The 27,061-nt window shown below is 37.1% G+C and overlaps 1 protein-coding gene and 1 long non-coding RNA gene across 3 annotated transcripts; one reads left to right on the top strand and one right to left on the bottom strand.

Annotated features, from left to right (window-relative positions):
- Positions 1-136: 136 nt before the first annotated feature.
- LOC125251816 lies at positions 137-8,845 on the bottom strand. 2 transcript variants are annotated; one of them, XR_007181081.1, is made up of 5 exons: positions 8,640-8,845; positions 2,070-2,113; positions 1,910-1,973; positions 1,320-1,446; positions 137-822 (listed from the first exon to the last, which is right to left on the bottom strand). It is a non-coding gene; the product is annotated as an uncharacterized LOC125251816 (long non-coding RNA). The 2 variants fall into 2 exon arrangements; XR_007181080.1 differs by lacking the exon at positions 8,640-8,845 and adding an exon at positions 7,342-7,572.
- A 9,397-nt stretch (positions 8,846-18,242) lies between these two features.
- shhb (sonic hedgehog signaling molecule b) lies at positions 18,243-23,352 on the top strand. The gene is made up of 3 exons (XM_048164589.1): positions 18,243-19,056; positions 20,653-20,914; positions 22,117-23,352. Exons 1-3 carry the CDS (start codon positions 18,748-18,750, stop codon positions 22,794-22,796), a joined length of 1,251 nt encoding a protein of 416 aa, XP_048020546.1. The 5' UTR covers positions 18,243-18,747; the 3' UTR covers positions 22,797-23,352.
- Positions 23,353-27,061: the final 3,709 nt, after the last annotated feature.

Below are 27,061 nucleotides of genomic sequence, written 5' to 3'. Positions count from 1 at the left end.
TCTCATAATGATGATTTCCCAAAGCATGATTTTTTTTATAATTTTTTCCCCCAAACTTGGATTTTAAAGTGTACTTAATTTTATACAGAAATAGCAAATCTTCTGAACATTTAATGATCGTTTCAAGAACTTCAGGTAATCTGAAGGGCTTTTATTGGCTTCTCTTTGAAGAAACTCTCTGTCATAAAAAGCTTTCCAGTATCACCGCCACTCATGGTATCATGGGAAAGGTGATTTCGCTGTGGCCTCGGCTGTCACTAAAGGTGTTGGTTAGTTTATAGTCACATTGCATGTACCTGTGGAAGGTGTGCTGTCCTCCTCCCTCACATTGACTTGTTTCTCCACATCGTCAGTCTGACAACAGAACTGACACCCTCATAAAAGCCCTGAGCTTGTGAATTGGCACTGCTAGTGCTCCATTCTGTACCTCCTTCAATCCCTCCTCTATCTCTCCCTCCCCTTTCTCTCTGACCTTTCTTCAGGCTCTGAATGCCTCATTTGATCTGACCGATGTTTGTTTATGGTCTGCGCAAATACAAATTGAGTTTTCCCCCCTCCTTTTCACCAAAGATGTGAAAGAGCAGGAAAAGGATGTGCTCTGTTTGGTTTGCATGGTGCCCCATTCATTTGTAAATGGCTGTGGATTGGAGAGGCTTGTCCAGGAGCTGTGACAGTTCAGTGAAAGGACTTATCCACAAAGAAGAGATCCAACTAATAAGCAACTTCAGAAGGACTAATTGCATGAGGAATGCATTCGGCCAGATGAGGTGTGAGGAGGTACGTGTGTGCGCATATGTGTGCGCTCCATCCATCAAGCTGCCCCTGAGAAAAGAAAAAGAAGGAAAAAGGCTGTTCTTTGTGGGAAATTGATGTCTTTCAACATTATAACTTTCAAATGTACACATCTGCAATGTTTATGTAAAAACACTACACCATTTTCTTTAATAATAGCTCAGGGCAAGTGATTTTCAGTGGAATAATGCTGAAGGAAGACCACCTACACCAGCTCATACGGACCATCTCTGAAAGCTGGAGAACCGCATTCAACTCTGTGCCTCCACCCAAAAAAACTAGATGTCTGTTCTATGACCAATTTTTGGTTGATTTGTCAAGAGCTTTCCGAACAAGGAGGAAAAGCACAGGATGGCAGGACCACAATGGGCATGATAAAAGTGTGGAGTGGAGATGCAGCTGTTCAAATAACAAGCATGTTGCATCTAGGCTACGATGAGTCATATAAGCCCCTTATGGGATATCAACAGGTTCTGCCTCCCAGGATTTGCCTGCTGCAGTTGAATAGATGAAAAAAGGGCAAATACCTTAAACAGTTTCCTAAAGCCTCTGTGAAAAGCCTACTTGAGAGAGGAGAGGGTGGTCGGCTGCGTTTTAAGTGTGATGGGAAAGATCCACAAGCCTTCACCGTTGGTCCACATGCATGTGAATTAACTTGTCAAAGGATAAACAGAGAGATATAATTGGTGACAGACAAGCCACCAAAGAAGGAATTCTAGCTTTTAATGAGCAGAGTGATTTTTTAACAGTTTTTGACAGGGCTAAATCTGACAAAATGTTCGATAACAGAAAGGTTTGAAGGTGAACCAAGATGGACCCAAAATGTAGATGTAGTCAACACAAACTGGAAGTCCTTAAATGGGGTTTCACATGCCTTATTTGTCAAGATATGAGCTTAAACAACATACATATTTCAAGCACACTAAAAACAGGATTTACTTGGAAAAAAGACAACAACAAAATTTTTTACTCAGAAATTACTTAAATTTCACAAATTATTACGAAGAAGCAAGTAGTACACTAAATGAAACATGGCATTTAGAAAGACTGAAATAGTATTTTCTTGTAAAATATACTCCAACTAAAACTAAACAATTTCGGCTAATAACTTACTCACCAGTTAATGTTATCACCATTATGACGGCGATCAGGCTGAGAGTCAAAAAAAAGGCACCAAAACCCTTTCGATGTGAAAAATGACATGATGAATCATGTTAGTTTGCTGTTAAAACATTTGGAAATGTTTGTTTTACATAAAATATAAATAATATACGAACCTTTTTGGAGAGTTACTGGTACATCTTTTGTCCATTTACCGCCACTTCCACCATACAGTAAAAAAAAAAAAAAAAAAAAAAAACTTGAAAAGAAAATCTCTCTTACCATTGGTCAGTTTTTCAGAGACAAGTTCACTACTGTAAATTGATTTACAGTAGATAAAAATTACAGTAGTGACCATATGTTTTCCCACAATCCTTTGCTGTTTACAATAACATACTGTATACACATTTTACAGTATCTTACTGTATATTACAGTAAAATACTGTTGAAATTACAGAAATCGGTTACAGTGTGGCATTTGTGGCACTGAAATAGCATTTTCTTGTAAAACCCATTCCAACTTTAAAAAAATTACAGCGTACTTTAATGCACCACTTGAAAAAGTACAGCAGATATGATCAATTTATTTAACATGTTTATTCTTTTGATTCTGTTCTTATTTTGATTAACAAAATGCATTGTTAGACTGTTAAACTAGGATCTTTCTGTATAGAAAGAAAGAAAGAAAGAAAGAAAGAAAGAAAGAAAGAAAGAAAGAAAGAAAAGAAAACTTTAACGAATTACACTGCAAATTCTACATACGCTAAAAGCCGAACCACAATGGAAAAAGCTGATCCATCACAGTCAGTTCAAATCCCCCAGTGACTCCAATAAACATCTTTGGCTGGTAAAACAATTCAATCAACATCAACTGAAACATTTGTAACTCATTAGAAGAGAAGGTTTCCATAGTGACTGATTGAACTTTTGACTGAATAGCAGTGCTAGACGAGTTTGTTTGAATCCGGCTGGGTGACCCTCTGTTTGCTGTGCAGCTTTACATTCCCACAATCCTTCCCATGCGCCATCCTCCACTTTGATACAGCGGCATAGCAACCGTGAGGACTGGCATTTTAGTGACAGAGACACAAGAGAGGCAAACACAAGATACAAGAATCTGCTACTGACTATTCTCAGTTCTCTTGCTCCCTCTTACTCTCGTATACCAGGGTAATTTTAGTTCCTTATGCTGTTAACTTTTTTAAGTCTTTAATTTTTCTAAACTGCATTGCAACCTTTTTCACATTTGAGTCAGTAATCACTCAGGCAAATCCACAATAATCCATCTCTGAAACTGCCGTTAATAGTTGCACAAGCTTATTTCATTAAAGATCTATTGATTTTTGCTCTCTGCGTAAAATACTGTGGCCATAAATGTTTTATTTGCTATTAATAGTTGTTTCAAAATCTATTAACACTCATTCCTGAGAGGTTAACTTGTCGTAAAAGCCAGATCAATGCTTTCTTGTCTTGCATGAGGCCAAGGAACCATTAAAACAGGACTGACTGTTACTTAGTCATAAATCATCTTTAGTACTTCTTGTGACCTGGTTTCTTCTGCTTCATTGATGACAAATAGTTATTGGCATGACAGAGAAAAAAATAACATATTGTCAGATATTTATTAATCTGTCATGCTCAATGCTATGCTAGCATTCCCAGTGGTGGGAATTCAGATGCATTGAAAACCCACACGGCATTTAGATGTCCTAACGGCTGCCGCATTGTGCCACCTGCTATTTGCAAAGTTGTTTCTGTTGGCCAGATATTCCAAAAATGCAAAGTAATGAAAATGACCTTGTTAACACGGCAAAAGTTTCCTTTAAAGAGCGGTACAAGCTTAAATATACATGCTCTCCTCTCTGCTCTGAAAACAGCCTGGGGAGACTGATTCATAAAGACGTTAACCTGGTGATGACAGATAGCAGATCTAAGAGAGAGACACCTAATCCTTACATTCTTTTTTTCTGTCTGTTCTTATTACCATTGCCAGACTAATAAAAATCACAAAGTAAAGAAACACTATGCAGATCAAAATCTAGAAGAACACATGCAATTAATATCTCAATAAAATCATTTAAAGGTTTATACTGACTAAATTGATAGGTTTACGCTGCCGTTCAAAAGTCTGGGGTTGGTAAGATTGTTTAAATGTTTATTAAACAATCTTATATCAGATCAAATGCACATGAATATATTTTTTGCTTGAAAATTATGTACAACATGCAGCTATGCTAATTATTTTTCATTTGCTTTTCTGTTTCTTCACACAACTGCTACATATTCTAATCATTATGATCACAACTTGCTTAAAGGATTAGTCCACTTTTAAATAAACTTTTCCAGATAATTTACTCACCCCCATGTCATCCAAGATGTCCATGTCTGTCTTTCTTCAGTGGAAAAGAAATTAAGGTTTTTGATGAAAACATTCTAGGATTATTCTCCTTATAGTGGACTTCAATGGGCACCAAACAGTTGAAGGTCATAATTAGTTTCACTGCAGCTTCAAATTGTTCTACATGATCCCAGATGAGTAATAAGGGTCTTATCTAGTGAAACCATTGCTCATTTTCTGAAAAAAATTAAAAATTATATAAGTTTTAGCCATAAATGCTTGAACTAGCGCTCTTCTTCTTTTTCTCTTTTAGAATTCTGGCAGTGTAGACACTGCTAAGTGTATTACTGCCCTCCACAGGTCAAAGTTTTGAACTAATTTTTATATGCAATATGCTAGTTCAATAGTATATAACAATTAGTTCAAACTTTGACCTGTGGAGGGCAGTAATACACTTAGAAATGTCTACACTGCCAGAATTCTAATAGAGGAATAGAAGAAGAGCGCTAGTTCAAGATGAGCATTTATGGTTAAAACTTATATAATTTTCAATTTTTTTCAGAAAATGAGCTATGGTTTCTCTAGATAAGACCCTTATTTCTCACCTGGGATTGTGTAGAACAATTTGAAGCTGCAGTGAAACTTTTGACCTTCAACTGTTTGGTGCCCATTGAAGTCCACTATATGGAGAATAATCCTGGAATGTTTTCATCAAAAACTTTAATTTCTTTTCCACTGAAGAAAGACAGACATGGACATCTTGGATGACATGGGGGTAAGTAAATAATCAGGAAAAGTTTATTTAAAAGTGGACTAATCCTTTAACATCATAAATTTCAAGGTCCAGAAAGGCAGTAAAGAAATCGTTAAAATAGTCAACGTGACTACAGTGGTTTAATCGTAATGTTATGAAGCGACGAGAATAACCTTAAGGTTGAACCACTGTAGTCACGTTGAGTATTTTAATGATTTGTTTACTGCCTTTCTGGACCTTGATTGTGATAATTACATTGCTTTCTATGGGGATAAATAAACCCTCTCGGATTTCATCAAAAATATCTTAATTTGTGTTCCGAAGGTCTTACAGATGTGGAAAGTCTTTACTGTCAATTTTGATCAATTTGATGTGTTCTTGCTGAATGAAAGTATTATTTTCTCTCTTTCTTTCAAAACACAAACAATCAGAACATCATACTGACCCCAAACTTTTGAACAGTATCACAGCTTACACTGCTATTGAAGGTAACACCACCCTTGCTATAAAACTGCTATCCTTTATAGGCTGTTATTTTTTTAATTACTTTTACTGATCCGAATTGGTTCCCATCCACAAGGTGACCCAAAAAAAAGCCTGACACCTGAATGCCCCTGTGATACGGGTGCAGATGAACTATGAGTGAGTGTTATGAGGCACTTCAAATGACTGATGGATCAAGTTGAGTGACTGAGAGACTGGAGCAGGGTATTGTGGGTAATTATCAAGATCCATAAAAAGTTAAATATTACATCTGTCTGGAGATATTAATCAGGTTCACTATGACTCTTCAGAATAGAGTAAAATAAAATCAATACTGATGTATCAATCTCTTGTGAAATACTACAATAACTGGTAAGACTAATAAAACAACAGATTAAACTAGAATGCTTAAAACTGGTCCAAATTCTAAGATTTTGAAAAAGATGTCATTTTATACTGTATTTAATATTGATAAGATATTAAGAAGTTAGCATCAGTGCTTTTGTGATATTCATAATGGACAGCGAGGCCAGGCTCTGAGCCAAAGTTAAGCCTCCATTTCTGTTCCATATGATATGGCATATGACACTAATGGACAGAAAATGACATAACTGCATTCACAGTTTGTTTCATGATGACAGGGCCGAGAGTGAAATACACCGCAAGTGAATAAAACATACGCAATTCAAATCAGATGGATGCTGGCGACCGTACGGAGGTAAGCAGACCAGGTTGAAAGAGTTCAAATGAACAGACGTGATGCGACTTCTGTGAATTAAATACAAATCATAAATTTTAATAGTAGACTTTGGTTTTTACTTCATTTACTAAGTGCTGCATTACCTCATGCTCTCGTCCTCACAATGGATTTTCGATAAATCTCGGCACGCTCTAAATGATGGAGGGCTCCACATATCACAAAAATATGACAGCACTTATTAGCCTTTGAGAAGTTATTGATCGGACAGTTTTGATTAATATTTTACGGCCTTCTGTAGCTTTGGTGCCCAGAGACAGTGGTGAGGATTGGGCAAGGTTGCCAGTCATTTAGCACCGATGGGCCACAGCTTTTGAGACTGCATGAGACTATATTATACACCCCTCTCTTAAACTCACTCAAGATGACAACTTTTTTATAGGACAGTACTTTTGACGTCACAAGTAGCATATAATACACTTTTAGTTACTTATCAACAGAGAATTATTGATTTTGACTAGATTTTTTACTCCCTAAAAGAGTAAACACAGATCTGAAGAAAGAAGCGGATGTTGTCTTAGCATAGTAAGTGTACTTCAAAAGTATAGCAAATAATTATGAAAAATGAAAACAGTTGTATTTTTAAATATACACAACCGTTCAAAAGTTTGGGGTCAGTAAGATAATTTTATTCAACAGATTCATTAAATTGATCAAAAGTGGCAATAAAAACTTTTCTGTCAAACAATCCTGAAAAAAATGTATCACAGTTTCCACAGATATTTTAAGCACCACAACTGTTTACAAAATTGATAGTAATAAATAGGGCTTTTCACATTGTGCTTAACCTGGGTTTTCAAAGTTCTAAACACCGCTTTCAACCCCGGGTAAAGGAATGTTTCACACGCGGGGTTAGCACCGCTTTTTACCCAGGGTTATGAAACACTGCTCCGGAGCAGGGTTAGCACAACTTTTGCGGCGCCAAACTTGTACAGTGTGAAACGATGCGGTGTTAAAATGTTACTAGATGCTAAGCAACCAACAACAAATCGCGTGCCTTTTATTCACGCGCTTTGGGCACTCATGGAAACACCGCACAATTTTTGCGTATGATAGGAAAATGTAAAAAGGCGATGGAAAATGCGACAATTGTGAAGAAGAGACCGTCATTCTCACCTTTATAGTTCGAAGTTCATTCAGAAAAAAAAACTTGATATTACCGTCAGCAATGAGGACGTGCAACGCTAGAGCCTTTAAACAGATCACGTGCTGCGTTTGTCCAGTCAGTAACACGGACACAACAAATATGCAAATAAGGTCTTTAACCCGGGGTTTAGGAATGTGCAGTGTGAAACGGAATTTTATGAATACCCAGGATTAACTGTTAAAGGATTAGTCCTCTTTCAAATAAATTTTTCTTACAATTTACTCACCCTCATGTCATCCAAGATGTTCATGTCTTTCTTTCTTCAGTCGAAAAGAAATTAAGGTTTTTGATGAAAACATTCCAGGATTATTCTCCTTATAGTGGATTTCAATGGCCTTCAGACGGTTGAAGGTCAAAATTACAGTTTCAGTGCAGCTTCAAAGGGCTTTAAATGATACCAGACGAGGAATAAGGGTCTTATCTAGCGAAATGATCGGTCATTTTCGAAAAAAAAATACAACTGTATATGCTTTATAAACACATATTATCTCTCTTGCACGTGTTTCCGCTTTCCGTATTCTTCAAAAAGCTTACGCTGTCTGTCCTACGCCTTCCCTATTCTACTTACGGAAAAAAACGAAACTGCCGCCATGTTTGTTCCGTAAGTTGAATAGGGAAGGTGTAGGACATACGGTGTAAGCGTTTTGAAGAATACGGAAAGCCGAAGCATGTGCAAGGCAATATTTTGTGTTTATAAAGCATATACAGTTGTATTTTTTCCAAAATGAACGATCGTTTCGATAGATAAGACCCTTATTCCTCGTCTGGTATCATTTAAAGCGCTTTGAAGCTGCACTGAAACTGTAATTTTGACTTCAACCGTCTGGAGGCCATTGAAGTCCACTATAAGGAGAATAATCCTGGAATGTTTTCATCAAAAACCTTAATTTCTTTTCGACTGAAGAAAGAAAGAAAGACATGAACATCTTGGATGACATGGGGGTGGAACATTTTATTTTGAAAGTGAACTAATCCTTTAACCCCATAGAGTATAAGCAGTGTAAAATGTGAATAAAGATAACCCAAGATTCCATTTACCCAGGGTTTGACCCAGGGTTAACTATTTCAAGTGTGAAAAGCTCTACTTGAGCAGCAAATCAGCATATTAGACTGATTTCTGAAGGATCATGTGACACTGAAGATTGGAGTAATGGATGTTGAAAATTCAGATTTGCCATCACAGTAATAAATTTAATTTTAAAATATACTGATTTTTTAATAAATAAATAAATGCAGGCTTGGTGAGCATAAGAGACTAGTAGTGTACCTGATGGTCTTCAGCTGTTAGCGCTTAACATCCATTCCTCTGTGGAGGTGAGAGGTCATCCAGTTTAGAGTATTTTGTCCTGCACTCTGATCCATGCAAATATGGCTGGCAAAAAGATTATGAAATAGAAATAAATCTTATTAGTGATCAGTAAGCAAGAATTAGGACTAATTCTTGTACACATTTCCCTTAAAATCCTCTTTTGTCAGTTGTTCAGTTCATGGGCTTCGCACCATTCCTTTTCACAAGTCATTTTAATGACTTCAAATTCCTGCTGATGTCAGAGCACGTATTTTAACGTTGAGCCTCCCTGAGCTGTTTTCACACGGTCAAAACCACAAAAATCTAAATGAGTAGACATATAATCGCATAATATTTTCGATAAGATCAAAAAGTCACATCAAGATCAGCTGAAAATGTCATTTTAAAGTCAAGCAGAGCTAATTAGCCCTAGTTTGCTCAAAATGCAATGTATTTAAAGAACGGCTCACTACTTTAGCCAAGCTATTGTGAGAATGTTGCAATTATAACTGCGTCTGTGAATGAGGCCTTCTTGTCTAATCACGTTTTAAGTAGCTTTGTGCAAAATGTGATCCCAACTAAGCATTTCCCTTTAACAATTCGCCATTGTAACATGTTTTAATGTCATGCATAGTCCCTTTTCTAACAGGCTGAGACAAATCATGCAAATATTACAAAACATCAATGAGGTTCTATCCAACTCATGTTGACTTAGTACAATGTGCAGTTGTAAATCATGTTGCTCAGATTGCTTTATCACTTCTCTTTGGCATCCTTTTAAAGACTTTCAAACAATAAATAGGGGACATGATCGTGATTCTGACTAATTCAGCAATCATTTTGGAGGCAGGCTTATTTATGTAGCTTAGAAGACAGAAGCTTTTAACTGCATTCTTTATCGTTTGCTACATTCATGTTTTGTTGCCCTGAGGTCACGTCTCTGAAAACCGCAACCATCGATGACCTGAGATTCCCTCTCAAACAGTGAAAACATCCTTTCTGTAACACATTTTGTTCAGCAGTCTAAACATTAGACACACCCTTTAGGAACTACATTGTTTGATCCTAAATGATTTTTCACAATCGTTCCATATTATTAGCATGGATTGCATCCGCTGCGGCAGCACCTCACTTAGACCACAATCCAATATATCAAGGAAATATTTCACACTGTAAAGGTGTTTATCGGGAGCTTTTTGGAATGAAACATCACTGACAAATCATTAAACATGCCCAGTCCCTTACGTTTTCCTCCTGAACCCACAAAATAATTACATTTATTTTGCAAATTTTGCATTTCTGTTGTTTTTGTTGGCTTCTCACTGGAAAACAGTAAGTAGCTCACTACCGCATGAAATTATTCCAAGGAAAAGTGATCTCTGGGCAGACATCTCAACTATGCAAATATTACTACCTTACATAACCTCATAAGTCAGATTATCAACCTTCTTGACCTGAAGATCACCCGTTGCCCAACACAACCAACCCAAATTATAGGATATATTAGATATTTTTGCTGTAATCATGACAAGGCTGTTGCAAACAAATGTTCCTCAATAAGAACATTATAACAAAAAAGTTAGGAAGGTGGGGGAAAAAAATAAATGTTATTTTAATATTTTGATAATAATGTATTAATTTTAATACTCTTAATACCCAAAAATGAAATTTCTGTCATTAATTACTCACCTTCATGTCGTTCCAAACCCCTAAGACCTTTGTTCATCTTCGGAACACAAATTAAGATATTTTTGATGAAATCCTAGAGCTTTCTGACCTCCCAATACACAGCAACGTCATAACCAATTTCACGTGCATGCATTGTGCTGCTCACGTGTACAGCGCCGGCCAATACTGTTTTGTTTTTGTGCTCAAAAAGTATTCTTGTCGCTTCATAACATTAAGGTTGAACCACTGTAGTCACATGGACTATTTTAACTGTCTTTACTACCTTTCTGGGCCTTGAAATATTTATATATTTTTTTATAATTATTTTTTTATTGATGTTTTGATATCTTTTAACACACAAAATGAGGAAGACAAACATTCAGCCTTGCCTTGAAATTGGTTATGACTTTGCTGTCATTAGGGAAGTCAGAAAGCTCATCAAAAATATCTTAATTTGTGTTCCAAAGATGAACGAATGTCTTACGGGTTTGGAACGACATGAGGGTGAGCAATTAATGACAGAAATTTCAGGTTGAGAACCAATGTTGCAAGTGGAGAATCTTACACCAATTAAGCTTATTTTAAAATACACTAAGAGCGTGTATATAATAATTTTTAACAATAAAATGATCATAATTAAATCAAACACATCAGCTAGTGAATTCAGTCATGGAGGAGAAAACCACGTCCCTTGACTTTTTAACTCTCCCTCTTACTTTCTTAAGATAGTTTGATTGTAATTTAAAAAGGTTACAATTCTGGCGTCTGACCCAGATAGACAAAGGCAAGACTCAACATGGCTCCAAGTTGTGGTGGATGACTATATGTGAAAGCTTTAAAATCTTTAAATGGAAGTTTCTGTGACTGTTGATTTATTTACAGCATTAACTTGGTAATAACTTAAACTAAGTCTGATATACAGTAACAGTAATTTTCAATGAAACTGCACAGGGCTATAGAAACTAGCATGACATCTTTGGTAGCAAACCTCTACTGAATTCACCATTGGGCTAAAAAACCAAAAGTATCACACCGCAAAAGCTTAATGCATTGGTTTAACCTCAAACGGGAGAATTTCTAGCATTCCTCCTCCAGTTGTAATCTTCTTTCATAGTTGCTTGTAATTAGACTGAAAACAGTATTAATCTGGAGAGGTCAGGAGATCTGTGGCTCATTTTCTTTGCCAAAAGTAAAAGAGTACAACAAAAAAAAATGTTTTCAACCAAAAACATGAACATGCATCTTTGTAATTCTAGCGATTGGGATTCAACACATTTGAAATACAGTAGAACTGAGGTACAAACTAAGTCTGCTCTTTTGAACTTTCTATTCATCAAAGAATTGTGAACAGAACGGTACATTCACATCTGTTTTCAACATTGCTAATAATAATAATAATGTTTCTTGATCAAATCAGCATATTAGAATGATTTCTGAAGGATCATCAATATCAGAATATACTAAAATGTTAGGTAATTTGCGTTTATTTGTCTACCGTCACAATTTGAAGCAGCTATCCTGAAAGAGACAGGATTCAAGGCTGGCAGGATTGAGCATTCACACTCATTATCTTGGGCCTTATCGATCCTGTCTGTCTTTGCCACCTCACAGGATCCTTCCCCTCACCTTGTGGAATTACCCATCACTTTGTGCCGGTTGCCATAGCAACAGACCATTGATCCACTCCACACCCGAGGTACTGATTGATAAAAATTGCAGCTAATGGAAAGTCTACTCTTCTATAAATGAAACCGACAACCGTATTTACTTGCCCATCCATCCTATCTGCTTTGTGAATTATTAGAATACCATGGAAGACGAGGTTGTAAAAACACTCAGAATGAAGATGATTGTCAAATTTAATACAAGGAAGCAAAAGTCGATTCAATGAAACTCCTCTGTGAATTTACCACAGGCCGATTCTAGCGAGCTCATCTCCATTTCATATTGCAAAGGAATGTCTGAAAGAAAGTGCTGTACAGTACGCACTGAATGTGAAGGACACTGTGGTCAAGTTTATTTGTCAAAAGGTCCTGATAATTATTGCAGGAAGGAAGCGACAGCATATCCAGTGGAACAAAACCTCTGTTCATTCATTGTTGAGCGTAAAATAAGACAAAATTTGCGGCAGAGAGGCCTACTGTTTCTTGGGGGTTTCATTCGGTTCACATTCTAAGTATAGATTGCCCAGTGTCTCACCAACTAATTAGGGAGTATTGGACACATTTGTCTAAAAGGCCACTATGGGCTGCCAAGCAGTGTTCTCAATTACTAAGACACGTGAATATGGTAACTGCTTTCCTGTACAAACCTCAACTCCAGGAAGCTCAGGCCTGAGGGGTGGGAGAGGAAATTCTCAGATAGCACCTCAATCCTATTAGTATTTGATTGTATTCCTCATTTAATAAACCACGAAAGGATAGAAACAGGAGGAGGCGTGGAATGTTTTTTTTTTTTCCTCAAGAAGGAACGTTATATTATTCAAAAATACTGACGTATAAAGACGACTTCATTTTTTTAGTATTGTGTCAATCATATAAAAGCACACTTACAAAAATGTAACTCGTATCTCAGCATTATTCTTGTGTTCTTTTGAAAACATGCAAATAAAGTCAGACAAAGCAAATCTAATTTAGGACTAAGCAAATGGCAGGATAATGCAGCAGTTCCAGGGCATCTCTGTCCATGCTTTATGTTACTGAGTCACCCGAGCAATGCTGGTGGAAAGATGAGTGAATTAGAGCGCTTTATTGGCATCAGAGCGTTCATTAGTGGTGAGACCCGCTTTGGCAGGGAGAACAGCGAGCCTGTGTGCCAGGTGAATAAATGAATTGATATTGTACTGTACGTATGCTGATTCACCAACAGAACTTCAGTTTCAGTGCTTCCATTTCACAAACATACTGGCATTCTAGAGGAAATTACTCATTAGTTAATCTCAGACAGCTAGTTATACTCGTAGGGATCAACAGTAAGGATTTTTATGCTAGTTAGGTCAGTTATTCAGATTTTTACATACCTTACCCCATGACATAAATCTTGTATAGGGCTGAAATATATTTATATTTTCCATTACAATGACTTGAATGCTAAAAGTACATTTAGGCACCACTTAACTTATTTAACCAAAATAATATAGAATTGTATTGTACAGTATGAAATATGGATATTCACTTTGAGATTTGCTAAAGATTACATTTAATACACTTTTTTAAAAGTTTAACTTTGAGTGTTAGATGACAGCAAATGTAATCTAAAAGCATAAATAGCTGAAATGAGCATGCACAATTAAGTATCCTAAATGTATTGGTCACTCAAAAATAAAAACAAGCTCTAATACTGGCCAATAATTGATATGGTACCAATATATTGTGCATCCCTACTGTTAACTGTCCCAAAACTCTTTTCACAATGGCCCCTCTTTATCCCTCCCTAACTCAGAGAGTGGACTGTCCATTTGAATGTGGTACTGAATATTTGTAGATGATGAAAAGAAAGGAATGAAAAGAAAACATCGGATCAAAAGTTAAGAAGTTCAAAGAGTTAGTTCACCCAAAAATGTTCACTCAAAATTCTCTCATCATTTACTCAACCTCATTCATCTTCGGAACACAAATGAAGATATTTTTGATGAAATCTGAGAGCTTTCTGTCCCTCCATAGACAGCTACATCAGCTACATAACTACTATTTTGACGCTTCAAAAAGCTCATAAAGTGATTGTAAAACTAATCCATGCGTATTGAGCGGTTTAGTCCAAATTTTCTAAAGAGACAGATTGAATTTAGGCTTTTATTCACATATAAACATTCATCAACTCACACATCAGTCGTGGTAAAGGGAAGCTCAAGCATGTTTGCTTGACGCGTGCGAGAACCAATGAGGTTCATTCTCGTGTTATGCAGCACGTTTGAGCTTCCGCAAGAGGATTGATCTTGTGCATCATTCAGGTTCGGTTGAGCTTCAGTTTCATGTTCGCTGATCAATGTTTATATGTGAACAAAAGCCTTAATTAAATTTGTTCATCATAGAAAAGTGATCGAGTCTCTTCAGAAAATCTGGACTAAACCACTCAATTCATATGGATTAGTTTTACAATCTCTTTATGAACCTTTTGAAGCATCAAATTGGTAGTTGTTTAGCTGTCTAAGGAGGGACAGAAAGCTCTCAGATTTTATCAAAAAGACCTTCATTTGTGTTCCAAAGATGAATGAAGGTCTTACAGATGTGGAATGACATGAGGGTGAGTAATTAAGGACAGAATGTTCATTTTTGGGTGAACTAACCCTTAAAGTTGCATCGCTCTACAACATTCAAGAGGTCCCTGCATGTATAACTCTGTAGCCATTGTCAGAAACCACTACAAGTCTCCCCACCAGATATTGGAAGGCCATAACATTTACAAGGGTCCGTCAAAACTTAAAAAGGAGGCCTCCCATTAGTAAAGCCAGGTATTTCCTGTGGATGCGAATGGCCTTTTGGCTTTGTGGCTGACTAGAATAAACCATACCTATCTGAAACAGCTTAACTGGTCCAGTGACCCATCTGTCCACAGGTATTTTAAAGAACTAAAAAGAATGGTTCAAGTATGCCTTTCAGACCTGACCAGATGGATGGTTGGCACTGAGAATTCACATAAAGCATGAAACAACTACAACTGAGGCACGGCTAAAGTTTTCCTTTGTATTCCTGCATTTTCAAAGGCTGGTGGGTTGAATACTGAGTAACAGTGATTTCAAAAGTTATTATAGCAAACTGATAATTCTTGATCATGTTTACGTATATTGTTTACATATAATACAGCACAATGCAATACGGTTACAGTTAATAGCATAGCATATAGATCATATTTTACTATAAAATAAAATACTAATATATTGTATATGTACACATTTCTGCACATAAGTTTACTTACCCCTTGCAGAAAATAAGAGGGATCATAAAAATTGCATGTTATTTTTTTTTTATTTAGTACTGTCCTGAATAAGCTGTTTAACATAACAGATGTTGATATATAGTCCACAAGACACAATAATAACTGAATTTACACAAATGAACCAGTTCAAAAGTTTGCATACCCTTGAATCTTAATACTGTGTACTGTTTTTATGTTTTGTAATAGTTGTTCATGAGTTCTTTGTTTGTCCTGAACAGAGCACTGTATTTCAGAAAAATCCTCTAGGTTTCTTACATTCTTCTAGCATCTTCTGCTTATTTAAACCATTTTCAACATTGTTTGTATGATTTTGAGATCCATCCTTTCACACTGAGGACAAATGAGGGACCCTTAGACAACTATTAGGAGAATGTGAAAACAGTCACTGGTGCTCTAGACAGCACAATGCATTAAGTAATTAAGGGTTGTACATTTTCTTATTTTCTTTAAAGATGCAAAAAGACTGCCCTTTAGAAGCTACATGAGATATTTACATGTTTCCCCAAAGACAAAATAAGTACAATTGACCCTGATCATCCAATTCAAATAGTTTATACCCACTGGCTCTTAAAGGGATAGTTCATCCAAAAATGAAAACGTGATCAGTGTCTACTTAAGAATCTATGTATGGATAATTATTACAGTGCTATTATGTTTCTATCATGTTTTATGCTTGGCAATGGCTCTTTTAACCTTAACAGATGGAGTGTGCAGCTTTTCATTTCTTTTTCATTTCCACACAACTGTGTCGGAAGATGTATGGCCATATTACAGGATGACAATGCCAATATTCATCAGGGTTAAAATTATGAAAGAGTGGTGAGAGCATGAAGAATCATGTTCATACATGAATTGGCACCTCTGAGTCCTGACTTTAACCTCAGTGTAAGTCTTTTGGATGTGCTGGAGGAGACTTTACAGAGTGCTCACCTCTTGCATTGTCAATACAAAAATCTGGAACAAAATTTGATGCACCTCTTGATGGAAATAACATCACAACATTTATTTCCATCAAGAGATGCATCGATTTTTGGTCACGATCTGGTCTTGTGATTGACAAGGCAAGAGTCAAGCACTCTGTAAAGTCTCCTCCAGCACATCCCGAAGACTTTCAATGAATTTAAGGTCATCATAAATTCTGACACAAGGAACTAACTAACAGAACTTAACAGAACCAGAACACTTCTGTTAATTGGCCAAATAGGCAACATGTAATAAAATATTGGGTCCCACTTTATATTAAGTGGCCTTAACTACTATGTACTTACATCAAAAAATAAGTACAATGTACTTATTGGGTTCATATTGAATTGCAAAACACTTTTGCTGCTATTGAGGTGGGGTACGGGTAAGGTTAGGGAAAGCTTTGGTGGTATGGGTATGTTTAAGGGAAGGGGTAAGGTGTAAGGGATGGGTCAACAGTGTAATTATAAATGTAATTACAGAAATTAATTACAGATGTAATTACATGCAGGTGTTTTTAAAATATAAGTACAATGTAAAACCATGTATGTACACAATAAGTGCATTGTATCAAATGATTAATTTAAATGTAAGTACATAGTAGTTAAGGCCACTTAATATAAAGTGGGTCCAAATATTGTCATATTTAATGGACTGGCTTACTTATCAGCCTCACTTGTTAATGTGAATGTCTGTACCGACTTTAATGTGAAAAAGTTTGTCTTTATCCGAGGGAGCTGAGAATTCAGTCCTAACTTTGAAGAGTATAACCGCTGTGTCTGTTCATTAAAGCATGTCTCACTCAGAGCTCTCAGGATTGACAGCGCTTGTTGCCAGGACAGCCAAATGATGCAAGGACGTCCTGTTCCACCACCCCATCCCATCTAAATCAAAAATAAGAATGGCTTCATCTCACAAATTGAACTTTTTTCTGAGTTAAGGTCACCTCATCCTTTTAAGAGTGATTGCAGGTCTATATATTTTGTGAAGAGGTTAGTGAAGAGTACAAATGCATTTGGCTGTGTAACACTGGATACTAAACAAATATATTGTCTTATCTTTTAAGCTGAGTTACTAAAGTTTTAATATAATTTTGATTTATTTAATCATGGGACACCTGTTGCAGAACTGATATCAGTCTGAGATATCATGTTAACAAATCCTTATTTTGCATATAAAATAATTGTGTATAGCTACATATTCAGATCACATACATAAATTTGTTTTAGAAAATGAAGGTTTAGTGTTTATAAGCATAACTGAGTCAACTGTGGGTCAAACCACAGACTGGCAAGAGGGTGAGTTTTTGCTCACTCACATGCCAATTTTCAGAAGCTCTTGAAAGACCAAACCAGGTAGGTGTTATAAATTCAGAGGTGCGCCATTCGTTTTTACCTACAGAGAAAACAAACCCCCTCCATAAAACAAAAGCCCTTCAATGAGGGTATAAAAAAGGCAGATAATCAGATAAGATGCTGATATTTTTACTAAAGCAGCACAAACAACAGCACATATTAACAATCAACAAACTCAACACGCAAGAAAGTTTTCAGCAGTCAGAAGTGCTTCACGATCATCTTGATGATGCCAACTTTTACTTTATGAGATTTTCTATTAACATTATGAGGCAGACATAGTTTATAAAAGGCAAAAAGAGTAAATATGAGGAGTAGGTAATTTAGCCTACAACCTTAGATGTCATGCATGTAGGATCTAAACTTTAGGACAGGAATGAATGATTAGACTTTGGATGCCCTGATTATTAGCCCCCAAAGACAAAATGAAAATGGATGAGAATACAAGTCATTTAATGCTTCTTTTTTTTCAGATCTAAAAAAATCTTCTTCAGAAGTAAACCATGTCCAAGTATTGTCCATTTTTGCATATTAACCTATAATAAAATAATAAAAATCTGTTAAGAAGCAGGATGCAATCTGACCTTGGTTTATGTCACACGTTGTTTTGAAAAGGTGCACTAAAACCAATTCAAATGTATTTTAAAAGGGCTAATTTGAATCAATCCAGTTCTGATGGCATTTCTGTTTCTTTAACATCATTTTCATAACCATTTGTTATTTCTGCTAATTCGAAACTGCTTCTAACTTTATTCACATTAAACCCTGTAAAACTTTACCATGGCAACATGAGAATGCGTTTGTGTCATTTCTGCAGAAATGAGGGAGGTATGGAGACAGTCTTTGCTCGGATGGCATCATAGTTGGACGGCACTCCGTCGAGTCAATAGACTCCCTCCCCCTGCCATAGATTTGCTCAGTAATTCATATGGGTAGACTGCCTCTACTCATAAGCGTCTGACCCTACCTCCCGTCAAACTAAGTCGCTCTTTCGTCTCCCACTTAGCTGTGACAGCCAACCTCCAATGTGCTCAGTCAGTGGCTATCGAGAGCGGTCGTTATTGCACCTGCTTCGGTAGTGGTCGTTGGGTAGCATCCATCCGGTACGCGCGACAAGACCCTGTGAGTGACTAAACTTTAAAGATCCGAAGAGATCATTTAACGTCATGGACGTAAGGCTGCATCTGAAGCAAATTGCTTTTCTGTGTTTTATCAGCCTGCTTTTGACGCCTTGTGGATTAGCCTGTGGTCCTGGTAGAGGGTATGGAAACCGAAGACACCCAAAGAAATTAACCCCGTTGGCTTACAAGCAATTCATTCCCAACGTTGCCGAGAAAACGCTTGGGGCCAGCGGCAAATACGAAGGCAAAATCACAAAGAATTCAGAGAGATATAAAGAGCTGATTCCGAATTATAATCCCGATATCATCTTTAAAGACGAGGAAAACACAAACGCTGACAGACTGATGACCAAGGTATGGACTCATGCGTGCGTAATTGCCCAGACGTACACTATCATAAATAATGGATCTCAATATTTGGCTGTAAAAAATTTAGTTTCCGGTATGGTTTTTTGGAGATTAAAAAATACAACAACAAAAAAAACACTGATGTTGCATTATGGGTTCTTTAGATCAGTACATTGGTTTATGTGTTCTTTAACGCATCAAAACAGAGCATGGATGTTTTATTTCATAACTAGAGAATAAAAAGTTATTGATGTAACTCTAATAGGTTCTCATATTGCATTAGGCTGTAAAACTTGTAACATAACCTTTATGTATTTTTCCAGGCACTATGACAGCGCGCGGTAAAACTAAAACTTTAACTGTTGGCAATCCTGCACAGCAGTGTATAACATCAGGGCTAAAGTGATATTCTCAATATGAGCATTTGCATACACAAGACTTTACATGGAACGCGCGAGCGTTGTTTATTCAATATAATTTAAATCAAAATGACCATTAGTTGCCCTGGAAATTAGCAGGATCTTATATCTTTGACATTAGTGCAAAATAAGCACCGTTGGATAATTAAGTGTTAGTGGTTGAAAGCATGTGCTGAGCATAAGTTTTTTTTCTCTCTCTCTCACCAAACAGGCTTCTGACAGTTAATAACATAATTAAATACACGAAACACCCCGCCTCCACACATCGTAAGCATTGCGTAATGTTTTTTTTTTTTTTTTCTGGTTTGCCCGATCAATATGTTCCCTCCAGATCACTTCTGCGTTTCTGTATTTAAATTAATCTCATGACCTGCTTTTGTTGTCTACTTTATAGAAAATGTGGGTCAGAAGTGATCTATGCCACTGATGTCTAGTATTGGATAATACCGGCTCCCGTGGTGCGCGCGTTTTGTTGCGTTCCACTCAGCTGCTCGACTGCGTTCTCTTACTTTAGAATAATTATTTGAAGCCAGTTATACAATGTTTTCCCTCACAATTTCCAGCATCAAAGTAAGCAACTTGCCCCTGTAAAAAAAAAAATACACGTCCACAGTACAACAGAAGATACTGGCATTTAATTAAAGCAGCATCTGCAGTAAAGCGAATCATTGGTGGCAACGTCTCTGTAATTGATTGCTGCTGCACAGGCTGAGAGAAAGAACTTGAATTTTCAGCTCTATTTACTCTCGGTTATCGATCGGTCGGTCTGGAGTCTGCGTTCTTGACCTATGGCAATAAACGATTTCCTCATCGCACATTTTTTATGCACAAACTAAGAGCGACAGTATGCTTACTGATGTATATGTCGGTTAACTGTGACTGTATCTGTACTCTGTATTGTCAAATTGCGATAAGGCAAATATTTAAAATCAACCTAATTCTGAAACGATGACATCAGTTGACTAGTAGTTCCTTTCTGCAAGAATATTAAGAATACATAAACAACACTCCAGCAGCCGTATGCATACATTGGATAAGTTGCAGAGATGACTTGAAGACGACCCAAAGACCTTCTGAGCACACTTTTATTATTTCTTTTATTTTCAACCTTTGAACATTCAATAAATCTTCTGAAATGGTATGTATTGTAAATACTGACCACCTGCCTCTCTCACTCATTCAGCGCTGTAAGGACAAGTTAAATTCGTTGGCGATATCCGTCATGAACCAGTGGCCGGGCGTGAAACTGCGCGTCACTGAAGGCTGGGATGAGGATGGTCACCATTCCGACGAATCTTTGCACTACGAGGGACGGGCGGTGGACATAACTACCTCAGACAGGGATAAAAGCAAGTATGGGATGCTATCTAGGCTTGCAGTGGAGGCAGGATTCGACTGGGTCTATTACGAATCTAAAGCCCACATACACTGCTCCGTCAAAGCAGGTGAGAGCAAAGGCTATAGCTGCATATGTATTCATGATACGGCATATAGATGCATAATTTAAATATTTAATTATATTTCTGTGTTAATGTGCATAAATTGAGAGACATATCCAAGAACTAATGCTTGAGGCATCATTTAGGGTTCTTCCGTGTGTATACGATGTGGCTAATTCGTACGACTTCGTACGTTTTTTGTTAAATCGTGCGTATTTTACGAGTTGCCAAATTCGTATGAATTCGTAAGAACGATCTACCCCTAACCCCGCCCTACCCGTCACTAGGGTTTATACAAATCGTATGAACTCGTGAGGTCGTACGAATTCGCCACCTCGTAAAATACGTACGAATTGGTCGTGATATAGCACTGGTTCTTCAGCTTGCCACATTGGAGAACCTCTTGGCACTATTTGTCGCCTCAAACATCCTTGTGTAGCCTACTCAAGGAACTTGATATTTCAACGCTATCTCACGACCAATTCGTACGTATTTTACGAGGTGGCGAATTCGTACGATTTGTCTAAACCCCAGTGACGGGTAGGTTTAGGGGCGGGGTTAGGGGTAGGTCATTCGTACGAATTCATACGAATTTGGCAACTCGTAAAATACGTACGATTTAGCAAAAAACGTATGAAATCGTAGGAGTGAGGTCATACGAATTAGCCACCTTGTAAAATACGTACGAATTGCCGTGAGATCGGGTTGGATATTTCCAAGTTATTTTGGGTTATTTTGAGATCTATAGGCTATCAAAACCCCCAAAAGGTGCCTCATCTTTTCATTTTTAAAGGGTAATAATTTGTGAATATGAAAAAAGACCCTAAGAAGAGAATAATTATCGTTAGCACAGAGAAATTAATGGTTTTCTAACCAAAAGCAGCTAGCATTGAAATAGGCTAACTGAAATATAAATGCGAGTTGGCACGTTGGGGTTTCTGCACCTGTTCAAACAGTTACACAAAACTAAAGGGATCAGGGCAAAGCAAAGTCTGGAGGCTCAATTTAAATGACAATGTCTGATCACTTCGTGTTAATTCAGGAGCCAGAATCACCAGACAAGCCTTTCAACACTTGCTTCTTGACAGTCTACACGAGTTTGGATTATTTCCATATCAGCACCACCATGTCAAAACCTTTGTCAATGCATCGAAGTGCTTTATAAATAGCCTACATTCCTAAATTGTCTATTTGTACTTTTGTCGCAGAAAATTCGGTCGCTGCTAAATCAGGTGGATGCTTTCCTGGATCTGGTACAGTGACACTTGCAGACGGGAGGAGGAAACATATCAGAGATCTTAAAGTGGGCGACCGGGTTTTAGCTGCCGACGAGAGAGGAAATGTCTTATTAAGCGACTTCATTATGTTCATGGACCACGATCCGAAAACGAGAAGGCAATTCATCGTCATCGAGACGTCAGAGCCTTTAAGAAAGCTCACGCTCACAGCCGCGCACCTAGTCTTCATTGGAAATGCTTCAGATAGTTTGGGTGTAACAGCAACATTTGCCAGCAACGTGAAGCCTGGAGATAAGGTTTTGGTGTCGGATGGCACTCGCAAGATCCTCCAGAGCGTTACCGTGAAGAGGATTTACACTGAAGAGCACGAGGGCTCTTACGCGCCAGTAACAGCTCACGGAACCATCATAGTGGATCAGGTGCTGGCTTCATGCTACGCGGTTATTGAAAACCACAAATGGGCACACTGGGCTTTTGCACCGGTCAGGTTAAGTCACAAGCTGATGACGTGGCTTTTTCCGGCTCGTGATTCAAACGTCACTTTTCAGGAGGACGGCATCCACTGGTACTCAAATGTGCTGTTTCACATCGGCTCTTGGCTGCTGGACAGAGACTCTTTCCATCCGCTCGGGATTTCACACTTAAGTTGAGACTGTGGGCATCAGACTCAAATGTATCTTTATTTTCTGTAAGAAAAGCCTTAAAGTGTTCACTCAATAATTTATTTGTATTGGATCATCTGTTTCTGAATACCTACACACCGATTCAAGCATGACGTGACCGTTTTTTGTTTTGTTTTGCGCATTTTGTGAAACCTACAAGAGATTATGGGAAATAAGAGAAAGGATTGAATTTACAGGGCTGTACAGAGTGAAACCGACTGTTCTATTTTATTGGATAAGCATAGGATGGCGCTCAAAAATTATATTTTTATACACAGATTTGTATATTAGATTTTTGACGGATCTAAAAGTATTTACAGAATCATATTTCGTTATTTGAAATAGTGAAATGTACGGAAGCGTGGTAAATTTATTTAAACAGTTGCGATGTATCAACGAACTGTTCATGTCATTATGTCGAGTATGTCAAGTGTCATTGTTTTGACCACTGTTTCAACGTTTGTGTATTCACTACACCAACAGTTTTTGTTTAAATGTACATTTGTTGACAAGAGTACTCAAAATAAATTCATGGTACTAAGTGTGCAAATTATTCGATGACCTTTTAAAGGCAATTCTGCCCAATTTATAGGGTTAAACGTCTTTCTGTGCATCAGATAGCTTACTATCAAATATCTTGACGTTTTAAACAACTAAAAACGCTAATATTGTCGTTATTCTCTTTGAATAAGTAGGCTAACGTTACTTATTTAAAAAAAGTGATAATGGAAACCGCTCGAGCAACGCAACTTTTGTTTGCTGCCGTCTACTTCGTGCACTGACTAACTTGTAGGCTTAATCTAACTTTAGGCCAACTAAATCGCTTAAAAACGCAGTTTAGCCTACTTGTATGCAAAAACAATAAGACCCCCTCCCACCACCACCAACAACAACATTTTTTACATGTTTTAGGAATTTAAGACTATTCAGAATTTGGATTAGACCCATGTTTTTTTTTTCCCACCGACTGAATCTCTTTTAAACTGTTCAATACACAAGCGCATACGTGTTAGGCTCACGTTTTTGAAAAGAAAAAAAAAATTTATATATACACATACACACACACACACACACACACACACACATATAGGCCTACTGTAAAGTTGTTGCACAGGCCTACTTTAAAAAAAGAAAAAAAAGAAAAAAAAAGACTAATTTCACAAATAGCCTATTTGTTAGCATGAGCATCTGGCCTCGACCCTTGAAATCACGTTTAAGATGTTTCACATATTGGCTTATGTTTCAATAAGACTTTCGACCAAATTTAATGTCTATTAATAAAGTAAAAACCCAGACCACCGATTTCAAAGCGTTAGTATCACCGTTCTGATAACCAATATTTTATTGCACCGTAAAAGAAATTTGATATCCCAACAAAATATGCATTTTGCACATTAGGATGCTTGTAATGTCCACAGTAAGAGTATCTGACAGCTGATGGCGTGTAAGGCGTATGTAGTGCGACATCTACTGGGTCTTTACGGCTCTGTCACACACTGTGGTCCAGGTTTCCTCATGAAGACAGGTAACATCAGCGCATCTTTTCTCAAGCAGAGGAAGTTTATCCTTAGTTTTAAATGATTTGCGACATTGTATTGGATTCTTTAATATTTAAATCCACCACGCTGTAAACATGAAGTAGTTTACCCTTAATAATAATACTCACACTACTATCACTCTTAAAAAATAAAGGTTCCAAAAGGGCGTTTCCACAGGTATGCCATAGAAGAACCATTTTTGGTTTCCCAGAGAACCCTAAAAGACCCATTTTTTCTTTGTGCAAAACCATTAATAATCCAAAGAACCATTAGCTTCTAAAGAAAAGTTCAGTGGATGTTAAAGGTTCTTCATGGAACCATCAAAGCCAATAAAACACCATTATTTTTAAGATTTGGGTTGGCCAAGTTTGCATATTGAATGAAAATGCCCCCAAGACAACTATATTAATCACTATGCAGATCTGTTTCTAAAAGAAAGAAAAGGTAAAAAAAGGTGTGCATTACAAGAATAAAGCAGTTAATTGAAATTAAAACATGATTGTTAGTGCAAGTTAGGGCAGCACTGAATATATCTTCCAACCATCAATAACTCTTTAGGCTCCCCAGTAGTAAAATCAAAGACTAAGGCATATTCCTGAACAGTCTTGGATGAAATATGAAGGAGGACATGTTTAGTCATGAAAACAGCCTCAAAAAGTGAAGAAAAAACACCAGTTTCAACTGCACTTATTGGTAAAGTACTGATAACATGCAAGGCATGACGTAGATGGAAATGGAGATGATTCAAAGGCCATTCAACTCATTATACGAGAGCTTATGTAGAGATGTAGAAAGGCTCATTCACGTAAAGCTCCAAAATAATCGAAAGCAATGAAGCTCAACTCTGGCACAAGTTCAAGCAGTGACTAGCTCAATAACACTGCCCACCTGAGTCAGTTAATCCATCAGACTTCAATCAGACACCAGGCACAAAACCTGTGATGAATGATGCAGACAGGCTGGGAGATACACTGGTATGCTGATCTTTTTCCCTCAACATTTTAGTCAAACACAACATTGGTGGTGGTGGTGGGGAGGGGGACTCAAATTGCTTAATGAGAAAAGTAAGTAACATTTAAAGAGTGTTGCGACAAGGATTGAAATTCCACTCACATTCTGCTTTTGAGGAGGGAGCGGTGTTGACTCTGTGTGGTTGAGACTTGCTGGAAGACACAAAAGGAGCTGCGTGGAGACAGAGGGATGACCTTGGGCCCGGCCCAGGTACAAAAGCACTGCTAAAGGAACATTCCAAGGGACCAGGAAAACAAACTAGCCCCTAATCCTCCCTCTATCCCACAGTCTGCCGGATTAGAGCAGGGCCACTCTCTGCAAATGTTGACATTCCCTAAGACAAGACGTTAGAGTCTTGGAAAATATTTCAGAATGCAACATCTGTTGCAAGCAAAAGACGGAGCACAATAGATGAGGCGGTCTTGTTGTATCTAAGAAGCAGTGAACCACGTATTCTTTCGGTGGTCTGTGTGATTTCAGATGGAAGGTATTCGTTTTTTTGTTGTTCTTTTTTTGGTGAAGTTAAAATCAACAGCTCCATCAGTGTTTGAAAACAACTCTGAATTTGTTCAAAACCAAATTCTTAAATTATATAAGCCTTAGGATTAAACAAGAATTTACAACTTTTCAAACCACATCGCCCAAGAAATAACGTATGTTTTTTAAATTGATATACTAAAATGCTGGGTTAAAAACAACCCAAGTTGGGAATAAATATGGACAAACCCATTGGTTGGGTTAAATGATTGCCCAACCTGCTGGGTAGTTTTATTTAACTCCACTATTCACTCTTAAAAATAAAGGTTCTTTATTGGCATCGATGGTTCCATGAAGAACCTTTAACATCCATGGAACCTTTCCTTTGGACAAAAGGTTCTGAAAAGTTCTTTAGATTATAAAATGTTCTTCACACCGTTTCTTTAAAGAACTGTTAAGTAAAAGATTCTTGGGAAACCAAAAATGGTTCTTCTATGGCATTAAAAACCCTCTTACGGAACATTATTTTTTAAAGAGTGCTGATTAAAAATTACTGTATGGCTGGCTTAAAATGAACCCAAAATAGGTTGGAATTTAAAAATCAGACACATAATTACTAGAGGCAACAGTAATAATCAAAAGGTGAACACTTATTAATAAGCAATTTAATAAATGTTTATTATTTAATTAGTATTAACTTATTAATAAATGTTAATTTTTCAACCTATTTTGGGTTAATTTTAGGCGAGCAATATAGTAATTTTTAAATAATAGTTGACCCAACTGCTGAGTCAAAATAGCCCAATCACTGGTTTGTCCATATTTTACCCTAATTCGGTTATTTTTAACCCAGCTAATTTTTTTTTTAGTGTACAGAGCATGAAGCCCATCAGACATAACCATTTAAAAAAAATCTTAAATTATTAACAGCCTTTTATAACCAAAATTTAAACTTTAATTTCACATTTTAAACTGTTTAAAATATCTTGAAATACACAATTGCTTAACAGACTGAAAAAAAAGATCAAGCAAATTGGCCGCTAGATGGCGCTAGACCGCTGCACGAGTAAAACCATGTGGCCTAGACAGGCTTTAATCAGAAAGATCAGGGGAAAACATTGGATATTCAAAGTAATGAAGCATGTGCCTGACTCAAATACAGGGCTTTACCTAATATTGTTGGGCTGTTTTGTCATTACTGGCAGTTTTCAACAGGCCATTATCATC

Source organism: Megalobrama amblycephala, linkage group LG17, assembly GCF_018812025.1.
Source record: "Megalobrama amblycephala isolate DHTTF-2021 linkage group LG17, ASM1881202v1, whole genome shotgun sequence".
Taxonomy (NCBI): domain Eukaryota; kingdom Metazoa; phylum Chordata; class Actinopteri; order Cypriniformes; family Xenocyprididae; genus Megalobrama; species Megalobrama amblycephala.
This window is presented reverse-complemented; position numbering and strand designations above follow the sequence as displayed.

Coding starts and splice junctions, on each gene's coding strand:
- shhb (XM_048164589.1), top strand. CDS start 18,748: ATGGACGTAAGGCTGCATCTGAAGCAAATTGCTTTTCTGTGTTTTATC. Junction 19,057..20,652: donor CTGACAGACTGATGACCAAG/GTATGGACTCAT, acceptor TCACTCATTCAG/CGCTGTAAGGACAAGTTAAA. Junction 20,915..22,116: donor ACACTGCTCCGTCAAAGCAG/GTGAGAGCAAAG, acceptor CTTTTGTCGCAG/AAAATTCGGTCGCTGCTAAA.